The sequence below is a fragment of the Octopus bimaculoides genome, chromosome 30, assembly GCF_046866305.1.
Source record: "Octopus bimaculoides isolate indiv1 chromosome 30, ASM4686630v1, whole genome shotgun sequence".
NCBI classification, from domain to species: Eukaryota; Metazoa; Mollusca; class Cephalopoda; order Octopoda; family Octopodidae; genus Octopus; species Octopus bimaculoides.
The window spans coordinates 4,120,267-4,132,627 of NC_142957.1; the positions used below are offsets into that span (position 1 = coordinate 4,120,267).

Here is a 12,361-nt window from a genome sequence, read left to right on the forward strand (position 1 = left end):
ATATTTGTATGTATGTGTTGTCCATCCTACTATCTGGTAGCGTCCAAATCTCTAACGGTTTTTTCAAATGAATCACGTCATAACATTATCCAACTATAGTTCTCATACTCGGTCATAATGTCTTACGTTTAAGATGATTCCCATGCATTTCCCTGAGGAGAAGTTTACATTTTTAACATCGCCGATTCCTATGGATCGCATAAATTGTAATTCTTCGAAACATATGTCGGAATAAAGTATGCAGTTATAACATGCGTTTTCTCCATTCCTTAAATTTATATATATATATATATATATATATATATATACACGACATGCTTCTTTCAGTTTCCGTCTACCAAATCCCCTCACAAGGCTTTGATCGGCCTGAGGCTATAGTAGAAGACACTTGCTTGCCGAAGGTGTCACTCAGTGTGTCTGAACCCGGAATCACGTGGTTAGAAAGCAAGCTACTTACCAGAAGTTCACTCCTGTGCCTATATAATTTATATATCATTATATTATAATACATATTGAGGCTGTGAGCTGGCCGAATCGTTAACACCGAGAAAGATGTTTGACGATATTTCTGCGATCTTCACATTTTTAGTTCAAATTCCTCCCAAGTCCACTGTGACTTTCACCCCTTTTGAGTCGATGAAATAATCCTCAGTCGAGTATACAATCTATTTATTCATCCCTGAAATTGCTGGTCTTAAGCCAAAATTTAAAATCAATATTCTTACAAGGTGACATGGTAGAATCGTTAACATGCCTGACCCTCCCCTCAAATTGCTGGCTTGGTGTCAGTATATGAAATTAATTAGAACTTAAACCCTCATTACATATCCAAAGTAAGAATCAATGGGCCATGAAAGACTTAAACAATTTTTCTTTGAAGAAAACATTAAAATCAAAATACCTTTTTCACGTTTTGGTGTTTGACTTTGCTTCCACAAATAGATACGAATTATGACCCATGCAATATGTAAAATGGATCCACAGAAAAGGAGAATGGCAGTAATACAAAAGCCTGAGAGACATTCTTCACCTGGAAAAGATGATGGAAGAGCATTATAAGATACTAAATGCCATAATGGAGGATTATAACATGAAAAGACGACGAGCTGGTAGAACACTTAGCATGCCGGGGAAAATGCTTAACGGCATTTCGTCCGGCTTTACATTCTGAGTTCAAATTCTGGGGTTGATAAAATCAATAACACTCGAACAATGGGGTCAACATAATCGACTAACTCCCGGCCCCGAAATTGCTTGCCTTATGTAAAAATTAAAAAAACAATTATAAAGCGATAAGATACGTGAGCAAACCGGAGAAAGTGCTTAGCGGTATTTCGTCCATCTTTATATTCTGAGTTGAAATTGCACCCTTGAACTTGCTGGCGTAGTGCCAAAATATGATGCCAATTTACACTAAAGCCTACTATACATGCACAAAGTAAGTAAGAATGGGACATCAAGCATACAAAACACATTTTTTAAAGTAAAAATATAAAATATAAATACCCTTTTCACATTTTCTGCACCTATAGGTAAAAGGCATGATCAGTAGAATGAGCTCCGGAAGAAATACACGCGAAATGACAATGGCGGTAGTGCTAGTTCCTTTGAGACGATCTTCAACTGTAAAAGATTATGAAAGAAATCTAAAATATGCTAAATATTATAATGAAATATTATCGGATGGGAAGGTGATGAGCTAAATTAATCATTAGATCTTTTCGCTAATTCGTTAACGGCATTTCATCTGGCTTTACGTTCTGAGTTCAAATTTCGAAGTCCATAAAATAAATAATAGTTGACACTGCGGGGGCGATATAAACGATTTGACTCCGTCCCCAAAATTGCAGGCCTCGTGTCACAATTTAAAAATTATATTTAGCTTTAGTAAACTGGCAAGGGGGATGAATCGTTAGCGCACCGGACGAAATGCTTTGCGGCATTTCGTCTTTCTCTACATTCTGAGGTTCAATTTCAACTGAGATGGTGTTTACATCCCGTCCTTCTTTGGTTTCGATAAAATAAATAACAATTGAGAGTAGGGTTTAGGTAATCAACTAACAACCTTCCGCGAAATTGGTGGCCTTGTTCCGAAATATGAAACCAGTATTATTTATTATATAATGCAACCAGCTGGTAAAATCGTTAGCACGCCGGGCGAAATGCTCAGCGGTATTTCGTCTGCCGCTGCTTTCTTACTTCAAATTCCGCCGAGGCCAAATTTGGCTTTGATCCTTTCGGTTGATGAAATAAGTACCAGTTACGCACTGGGGTCGATGTAATCGATTATCCCCCTTCTCCTCCCGCAAATTTTGAAAGCGTTGTTCCTAGAGTCGAAATGATTATTTATTATACAAGGCATGCCGGGAAAAGTGCTTTGTGGCATTTCATCCATCTTTACGTTGTGAGTTTAAATTTCAACGAGGTCGCCTTTGCTTTTCATTATTTCAGGTTCGATAAAAAAAAAAGTAGCAGCTGAATACTTGAGTCGGAGAAATCCACTTAGATTCTGCCTGAACTTGCTGGCCTTGTGCCAAAATATGAAACCAATTTTCACTAAAACAACTGTACAGAAGTAAAGTAAGTAGCAATGTGTTGCAGTGTGGTAACGAGCTTTCATACAAACCACATGCTTCCCGTATCTGTCCTTCAGCGTGACACCTTCAGCAGGTGTATTCTACTACAGCCTCACTAAGACTAAAGCCTTGTGAGAGGATTTGTTGGCCGGAAACTGAAAGAAACCCGTAAATGTGAGTGTGTGTGTCTGTTTTTGTCTCCCCATCACCGCTGATAATCGTTGTTGGTTTGTTCGCATATTCGTAACTTAGCGTTTTGGCATTAAGAACGATAGATTGCTAGGATTAAAAAAAAAACTACATGGGTCAATTCTTTCGACTGAAAACCTTCAAGAATTTGCTCCAGCGTGACCGAAGAAAAATGACTGGAACGAAGGAAAGAATAGAAGAATGAAAGAAAAGAATAAAACAAAAATACTATTTTTACCTTTGAGAGTTTCCAATTGATTTCCAATTATAATCAAACTGAAAGAAACTATGATCCATGCTATGAACAGAAGAATAGTTAAAACCCAAAAGAAAGTATTCGCAGTACAAATCGATAGGAGAGAATCTTCACCTGGAAAAGATCATGAAAATTTATTATAACACCTTAAATATCCTAATTGAATATTATTACATGAAATGGAGACTTACGGGATAAATCGTTAGCATGTCGGACAAAATGCTTAGCGGCATTTCGTCCGGCCTTACGTTCTGACTTAATATACTGGGGTCGAAACATTAATCATCATTTTCGTAATGAGGTTGATGTGATCGCCTTATCCCGGCCCCCAAATTGTTGGGCTTGAGTTAAAATTTGAAACTAATGTTTAGGTTTAATAAGGTGATGAGCTGGCAGAATCGTTAGAACAGCGGACAAAATACTTAGCGGCATTTCATCCGTCTTTATGTTCTGAGTTCAAATTCTACAATTTTCGGCTCTACCTTTCATGATTTCAGGTTGATAACATAAGTACCAGCTGCGCATTGAGGTCGATGTAGTCGATGTAGCCTCATCCCCGAAATTGCTGGCCTTGTGCCAGATTATATAACCAATTTATATTTAAACCAACTGTACCGAACCGAAGTAACAATGGAGCATCAAGCACAGGCGCTGGTGTGGGTGTGTGGTAAGGAAATTGCTTCCCAACCACATGTTTCCTGGTTCAGTATCGTTGCGTGGCACCTTCTGCTATAACCACACGCCAACCAAGTCCTTGTGAATGGATTTCTAAGAAACTGAAAGAAGCTCATCGTATGTACACACAGGAGATACACAAACACTCACACGCACACGCACTCACACAAACACACATGTACGCACGCACGCGCACACAGACACACACACACACACACACGCATATATATATATATATATATATATATATATATATATATATATATATATATATATATATACACACATATGTATATGTATACATCTATCTATGTGCGCGCGCGCGCGTATGTGTGTGCGCGCGCGCGCGTATGTGTGTGCGCGCGCGCGCGTATGTGTGTGCGCGCGCGCGCGTATGTGTGTGTATATGTTTATTTGTATTTTCTCACATCACTATACGGCAAGGTATGTCGGTGTGTCGGTGTGTTTACGTTCCCGTGCCATTAGCGCTCCGGTAATGGAGACCGACAGAATATGCACTAGGCTTAAAAGAAGAAGTTCTGCGGCCGACTCATTCCACTGTGCTCCAACATGGCCGCAGTCAAACGCACTGAAACAAGTCATAGAAAGTAGAAGAATGAAAGAAAAGAATAAAATCAATATGCCACCCTCACATTTAAGAGATTTCTCTTTTCTCATCTGGCAACCAATGGAAACAGGTATGCCCGTAGCAAAGAGTAGAACAAAGAATACAAACCGAAGAACAACTTCGGTGGTAAGATTCCTGGCTGAAGAATGTTCACCTGGAAAAGATCATGAAAGACTATTATAATAGGCTAAATATCATAATGAAATAATATATAGGGCGATTTGCTGGTGGACTCGATAGGAAGCTGGACAAAATGCCAGGAAGCATATTGTCCACCTTTACGTGACTGTAAAAATGTATAAAACTTGAGAACAGAGGTGAATGTAATCGACTCAACCCTTCCCGAAATTCATAGATGTGTGTCGAATCTTGAAATCAATATTTAGGTTTCGAAACGCAGTGAGGTAGTACAATCGTTTGCACACCGGATAAAATTCTTACAGCATTTCGTTCGTCTTTATGTTCTGATTTCAAATTTCGCAGAGTCCGCTTTGTCGTTCATTCTTTCGGTTCGAGAAAATAAGTGCTAGATGCACAGTGAGGTCGATAGAATCGACTTAGACTCTCCCTCGAAATTGCTGTCCATGTGCCTAAATATGAAAGCAATTTACACTTAAATCAACCGTTTGTAACAATGGGGTTTCAAGCATCTAAAACAAATTCTTTAAATATATAAATAAAATGAAAATACCATTTCGGCGTTTAAGAATTCTCATTTTTCTCATGAACTTCTTGAAGAGAAAGTAACAAACTATGATGGCCTCAATGAATAGAGCACAAGAAGCAAGCAGAAGAATATATTCGGCGCTAACAATTCTTGTGGAAAATTCTTCACCTGGAAAATATCATGAAATTTTATTATATGATTAAATATCGGAATGGAGTACTGTCACAAGAGAAACTAATGTGTTGATAGAATCTTTAGGATGCCGGACAAAATGCTTCGTGGCGTTTCGGCTGTCATTACGTTCTGAAATGAAATTCAACTGACATCAACTCTGCCTTTCGTCATTTTGGGGTCGATAAAATATGTAAGGGTAATGGACATAAACATGTTCCTGAAATTGCTGGCCTTGTGCCAAGATTTGAAAAAATTATTAACGACCGAGGAAAATGCTTAGGGTGACACTCTGCAAAGTGGCCGATGTTAGGAAGGGCATCCAACCGTAAAACCGAAGCAAATCAAACTGGAACCTAATTTAGTTGTTCTACTTGCCAGCTGCGGTGAAACCGTGCAATCTAAGCCAAAACGGAAATTGGGTGATGATGAGTGATGATCAGGATGATCAAACACACGCACACACACACACACACACACACACACACACACACACACATGGCCGGTATCTGAAAGACTGTAACAGACTGTCCGTTACAGTCTGTCAGATACCGGCCATGATGAAATACCACAAGGTATTGAAAATATGTATTCGCCTTTATATATTTAATCCTTTATATTGAACACTCAATATTTCATATATTCAATAAGACATATTCCATATATTCAATAAGACATTCAATACTTCATTTCATTGTACCATCCATTTTTATATTATATATTATATATTCCATATTCTATATCCCACATTAATTTTACCAGAATATAAATAAAACATAAAAAACAGACAGAGTTGAAAGTCTTTTAAATAAAATAATATATTCCTCTATACACGATCATACAAAACCCTTTTTTGTATTTATTTTTACTCACATATATATATATATATATATATATATATATATATATATATATATATATCGCAACGTTAAAAGAACCCATCCTAAAAGCGTTCATGCCGGCGTTACGTAACAGTTACTAGTGCCACCTCTGAGTACACAGCGTTCTTTCTGTAACCATGTACCGCGTGCTCCTGCTTGCTCCACAAAAAGTTTTCTTGTGCCATTTTGATGTCATAAGTCACTCTTGCCTGGACCACGTAAAAAACACTTGTGTCAGCTCCACAGATCCCCTCTCAAGATCTGTGCATCTATTCGCCCCGACTGCAGGACACCCCGAATAGGGATTTTAGAGACAACATATTCATTAACAAGTAATGCAAAAATGAAATTAATATATGAGATGTCGATAATGGGAGAAAAATTCATCTGCGGATTCATAGTAGGTTCTCATGGCTTCCACCTTTGTTCATGTCATTATGGCTGTGGCTGCCGTCCTCACCATTCCGCCCTTAATGAAATCATAAAGATTGGCCTAGAGGTCTCAGACTTTCCTTTCCAGGTTCAACCAGCGGGAACACCAAAAGGCATGATAATGTGATAGTTCTCTCGTTCGGTCTCGCATTTGGGTAGCTTCTCCAGCGGGAACTAGATGTGTTTAGTTACTAGCCCACGCTCCACTACGAGAGACACGTAAAACTGCCCCATCCTAAGGAGACGTAAAATGCACCCAGTCCACTCTGTTAAGTGGTCAGCGTTATGAAGGTCATTCAGTCAAAGAAACGAAACCAAAACAGACGTTCGAAGCCTTGAACTTAACAACTCCAGTCAAACCATCTAAAACCATACCAGCATGGAGAAAGGTCACTAAGTGATGATGATGATGGGGATTAAATAATTTTAAAACAACTTGCAAAATACTTCTTTCCAAATCGTGAATTTCCTCACTTACTCTCAAAGTGCCACATTCGGTATTCCCGGAATATATTGCCAGTAGAAAACTGGCAGCTCACATTTCCACAAAACTCCGAAAAGCTTAATGTTCCGATGTTGCTAAATGTTCTCCCATCGGAACAATTGCTCTGACTGGCTTCGGTAAATGTCAAAGGTTTCTGACAAAGACAAAAGGAAGAATGAATTAGAATAGGCGCAGGCGTGGCTGTGTGGGAAAAAGCATGATTTTCAATCACATGATACCAGTAACATCTTGGGGATGGGCCTTCTACTATAGACTAATCCATCTCAATGCCTTCTGAGTGGAATTGGTTCAAGGAAACTGAAAAAAGCCTGTAATGTAGCCGTGGCTGTGTGGTAAGAAGTTTGCTTCCCTACCACATGGTTCCAGGTTCAGTCCCACTGCGTAACACCTTCTTCAAGCGCCTTCTAGTATAGCCTCGAGACGACCAAAACCTTGAGTGGATTTGTTAGGCGGAAACTGAAAGAAGCCCGTCGTATATATATATATATATATATATATATATATATATATATATATACATATATATATATATATATATATATATATATATATATATACATATATATATATATATATATATATATATACATATATATATATATACATATTTATATATATGTGTGTGTGTGTGTGTGTGTGTGTGTGTGTGTGTGTGTGTATTTATGCGTGTGTCTTTGTATCTATGTTTGAGCCTCACCAATGCTTGACAACCTATGTTGGTGTGTTTACAACCCTGAAATTCAGCGTTTCAGTAAAAGTCACCTATAGAATAAGTACTCGGCTTCGAAACATAAAATCCCGGAGGTGATTTCTTCGACAAAAGGCGCAGCTCCAGCATGGCCGCAGTCAATGCCTGAAATGTGTAGAAGTGTAAAAGATTATATATATATATATATATATATATATATATATATATATATATATATATATATATATACATACATATAGGGAGAATTCACCACAAAACAAAAGACGAAGACACGTGATGTAGAAAACAGATATATTAGTATAACGCACGAAAATAGAAAAAGTCTGTAACGTTTCGAGCTTACGCTCTTCCACACACACACGCACCCACCCACACACATGCATATATATATATATATATATATATATATATATATATATATATATATATATATATATATATAATTAAAACATAGGGTAAAGATCAGATATTAATTAATGTCGATTTATTACCAGGAAGTTAGCACATTGAAAGAATCAGAGAGATTCAGAAAAAATATCTGAGATCTTAGGGGATTAAGGTATATGTTTATATATAATGATGACCACTAAAGTGGACATTTAATGTGCTAGAAGAAGATCACATGTTGTGTTTACTAAGACCTAATAGTTCTCAAAAGAAATTCAGCGAAATACCCTATGTTTTAATTTGATTAACCAAAACCAAGTTCTCAAATTGGATATATTCTACGCAGTAACCTAACCATTTTCTGCAGAGATATTTCCGTAATTAGCGCGCCAAAACGAGGGCATTTGATTTTTACCAGTACGTTGTAATTAGGAGAACCATATGCACGTTCGCCTCTAGGGGTGAACAACTTGTATAAGATTCTGAGAATTATAATTTCCTTGCAGTTCATGCTGAAGAGGGACAGATTTTCTCGGTAAGAGAATTTTAGTTCCGAAGCCGGTCCACGAATAACGTTTTAATTTTATGTATGTAATTTTCAGTCTTGCTCGCATACGGTTTGGTATTTCGCTGAATTTCTTATGAGAACTATTAGGTCTTAGTAGACACAACATGTGATCTATTTCTAGCACATAAAATGTCCACTTTAATGGTCATCATTATATATAAACACACACACACATATATATATATATATAGAGAGAGAGAGAGAGAGAGAAAGAGAGAGTCGACAAATGCGATCGAGAGAATCTGAATATAGTAAAATCTTTTTAGCGTTCAAATGATTTGAACTTAGAATCCGATATCTTCCCCGAAGATCAAGTCAGTAGGGTAAGGAGTGGTTATATGGAGAATCCAAGTGAGATGTGGTGACAATGATTCATATAAACAGATACAAACTTGCCTTTTAATGATTAAGTGACTTATCTATCTACCATTATCTATCTACCATTATCTATCCACCCTAATGAAGGAGGCGCTGGATATTAGCAGCGTTTATATGCTTCCATTACTGGCAGCACATTTTTGATGTACTATATCTTTCAACATTATGAACTATATATATATATATATATATATATATATATATATATATATGTGTGTGTGTGTGTGTGTGTGTGTGTGTGTGTGTGTGTGTGTGTGTGTGTGTGTGTGTGTGTGTGTGTTTGTGTGTGTGTATATAAAAGATAAAAAGAGTGAAAAAAACTACAGAAGGCTTGTGTTACATTGTTAAAGTATATATTTAAATTATGTCAGAAAAACGTTATAAAATTTTTGTTGGTATATAATAAACATTGTATTTGGAGAAATAACCGGTTTCGTGTTGTCTTTTCAAATTTCTCTACTTCAATGTAACATGTGTTCGCTCCAGTCTGAAAAGAAGAGTTCTAGATAGGGGGAGGTAATTAGGGATTTCTTCCGGTATAAGGGAGATAATCGAAATCTAGGAGGTGGTAGAATTTGATTAATTTACCATGGTTTTGTTCTATATTTTTTTCCCTCTCAATGGGGTAATGAATTTCCTTATTTAAATATGTTAGCAATGGTTAAGTTTGGGTTTGTATTTTTGAATGAAAAAGGTTTCCTTATTTAATCTAATTTGTGTTGGTGTTCTAATGGCACATTGATAGAAAGGAAAGATTATAAATTGTGGTAGCATTTGTTTTGCGCATTTATCAATATGCTCACTAAAAGGTATCATTCGATATTCTGGGCATGCAATCTGCTGTTGATGCAGAGTGCATCTGCGTCTGAGCGATAATCCTGTGGACCCTATGTAGTTTTTGTGGCAGCCCGAGCATCTTATTGATCTGGAATTTGCGTGGGAGAATAATTGGTGTTGAGTTCAGACAGCTCATGCAAACAAAATTACAAACAACATTTTTTAGCCCCAGACCAGAGACACCAGGACACAGGCTGGAATCTAGTAATCAGGAAAAACCGAAAATAATCAATCTCTCAACCAAACCTCTTTCAAGCATAAAAATAGACATCCTCTCAAAAGGGCTAAAATTCACCCCAACTCCACGCAGAGTCAACCAAAATGAAGTGAAGGACAGTATAACATAATTCTGTAGAAAATTAAGACTCACAGAAGCATCAACCAATCACAATACTGAAGATGACTCACTAGTCAAAAACAAAAGTGAGCACATCCCACACAAAGGTAGAAATAAAAATCTAGATGAATTCTGCAACCACATCGAGAACTTCCCTTACCACACCATGCATAAACAGACAGTTAACTCAAACTTTAACACTGCACAATGGAAGGAACTAATAGAACTCTAAAATAATGAAGATATTACGATTAAGGAAGCAGATAAAGGAAGTGCAGTTGTAATAATGGACACATTATACTATAGAAACCTAGTAATCTCCATGCTGGATGACAATCAACATTATGAAAAAGTCACAAACTACACCCCACAAAAAATAATGAAAACCCTGTCCTCACTAATTAAAACACATGGAAATGAACTGACAACCAAGGAGATTGATTTTCAAACAAACTTCAAATGCAAGCCTAGCCTCTTCTATGGTCTGCCAAAAATACACAAAAGCCAGATCATAAATGAGACCATCAAAAAATCACCAAAGACATACATACACCAAACCCGGGGGACCTAAAACTGCGACCCATCATAGCTGGCCCAGCCTGTGAAACACACAGACTAAGTCTATTTATGGACATCCTCCTAAAACCCTTCCTTAAACACATCAATAGCTATATCAGAGGTGACTTGGATATGTTAAATCACCTCCCAGAGAAAGTCAAGGAAGAAACAATCATGGTCTCATTTGATGTGATTAATTTATACACCAGTATACCTCATAATTACGGACTAGAGGCAATTCAGTTCTGGCTGGATCAATTCCCGAAAGAAATCCCAAACAGGATCAGTAAAGAATTCATTACTAAATCGGTTGAATTCATCTTACGAAACAATCACTTCATGTTTGACAATACTTTCTACCGACAAAAATCCGGAATTGCTATGGGCACTAGGGCAGCTCCAGTCATTGCGAACCTAACAATGGGTTACCTGGAAATAATAATATACCAGGAATCTTTATCCACCTTTGGAAACACCCTTTCCCAATACATAAAAGAAAATTGGAAAAGGTTCCTGGACGACTGTTTCATATTCTGGAATGAAAACACAGATGAACTCTTGAAATTCAAAAGTCTATTGAACAGTGTCAACCCAGACATACAGTTCACAATGGAGTACAACCAAAAGGAGCTCCCATTCTTGGATATACTAATTAAAAAAGTAAACCTAAAATAGAAACGGACATATTTTACAAAACCACAGACGCCAAACAATATCTACCATTTGATTCATGCCACCCAAGACACACCAAGACAAACATCCCCTTCAACCTTGCAAGAAGGATATGCACAATAGTGTCAGAACAAAATACTAGAGATTATAGACTACAAGAACTCAAAAGCACACTAATTGACAGACACTACCCAGTTCAACTCATAGAGGATGGAATCAGACGTGCATCACAAATTGACATAGAAAACTTAAGAAAAGTTAAACACAGCAACACACCTTCCCCGAAAATACTGCCGTACATATCCACATACAACCCCAGAAACAAAGAAGCCTTCACCATCATCACTCAAAACATACGAATGCTACATAAGGACCCCAAATTAAAGGAAATTTTACACACACACAAAATCATTAAAAGCTACAAACAACCAAAATCACTGAAAAAGATCCTCACAAAGGCAAAATTATTTTCCAAAATAACAGATGCAAAAGTAAAAAAATGTGGTCGACCAAATTGCGCAACATGCCCAAACATTCTAGAAGGTTCAGAATTCCTCTTCAAAGAGGGACAAAAATTCAAAGTTAAATCTGACTTTACTTGTGCCTCAGAAAACCTTATTTATGTAATAAGATGCTCGGGCTGCCACGAAAACTACATAGGTTCCACAGGATTATCGCTCAGACGCAGATGCACTCTGCATCGACAGCAGATTGCATGCCTAGAATACCGAATGATACCTTTTAGTGAGCATATTGAGAAATGCGCAAAACAAATGCTACCACAATTTATAATCTTTCCTTTCTATCAATGTGCCATTAGAACACCAACACAAATTAGATTATATAAGGAAACCTTTTTCATTCAAAAATACAAACCCAAACTTAACCATTGCTAACACATTTATATGAGGAAATTCATCACCCCACTGAGAGGG

General features: G+C 37.2%; 1 protein-coding gene across 10 annotated transcripts in view; it reads right to left on the minus strand.

Moving 5' to 3' along the window:
* LOC106877375 (uncharacterized) overlaps positions 1–12,361 on the minus strand; it is a 70,282-nt gene that overhangs the window by 10,394 nt on the left and 47,527 nt on the right. For 7 of the 10 annotated variants that reach the window (XM_089346529.1, XM_089346524.1, XM_089346528.1 and 4 more), the window contains 6 exons: positions 6,954–7,113; positions 5,016–5,159; positions 4,350–4,478; positions 3,004–3,135; positions 1,507–1,623; positions 902–1,030 (listed from right to left, as the gene is read on the minus strand). In XM_089346529.1, the coding sequence (XP_089202655.1) occupies positions 902–1,030; positions 1,507–1,623; positions 3,004–3,135; positions 4,350–4,478; positions 5,016–5,159; positions 6,954–7,113 (811 nt within the window). The remainder of the gene's footprint in view (positions 1–901; positions 1,031–1,506; positions 1,624–3,003; positions 3,136–4,349; positions 4,479–5,015; positions 5,160–6,953; positions 7,114–12,361) is intronic. The other 3 variants (XM_089346532.1, XM_089346526.1, XM_089346525.1) reach the window with 2 other exon arrangements.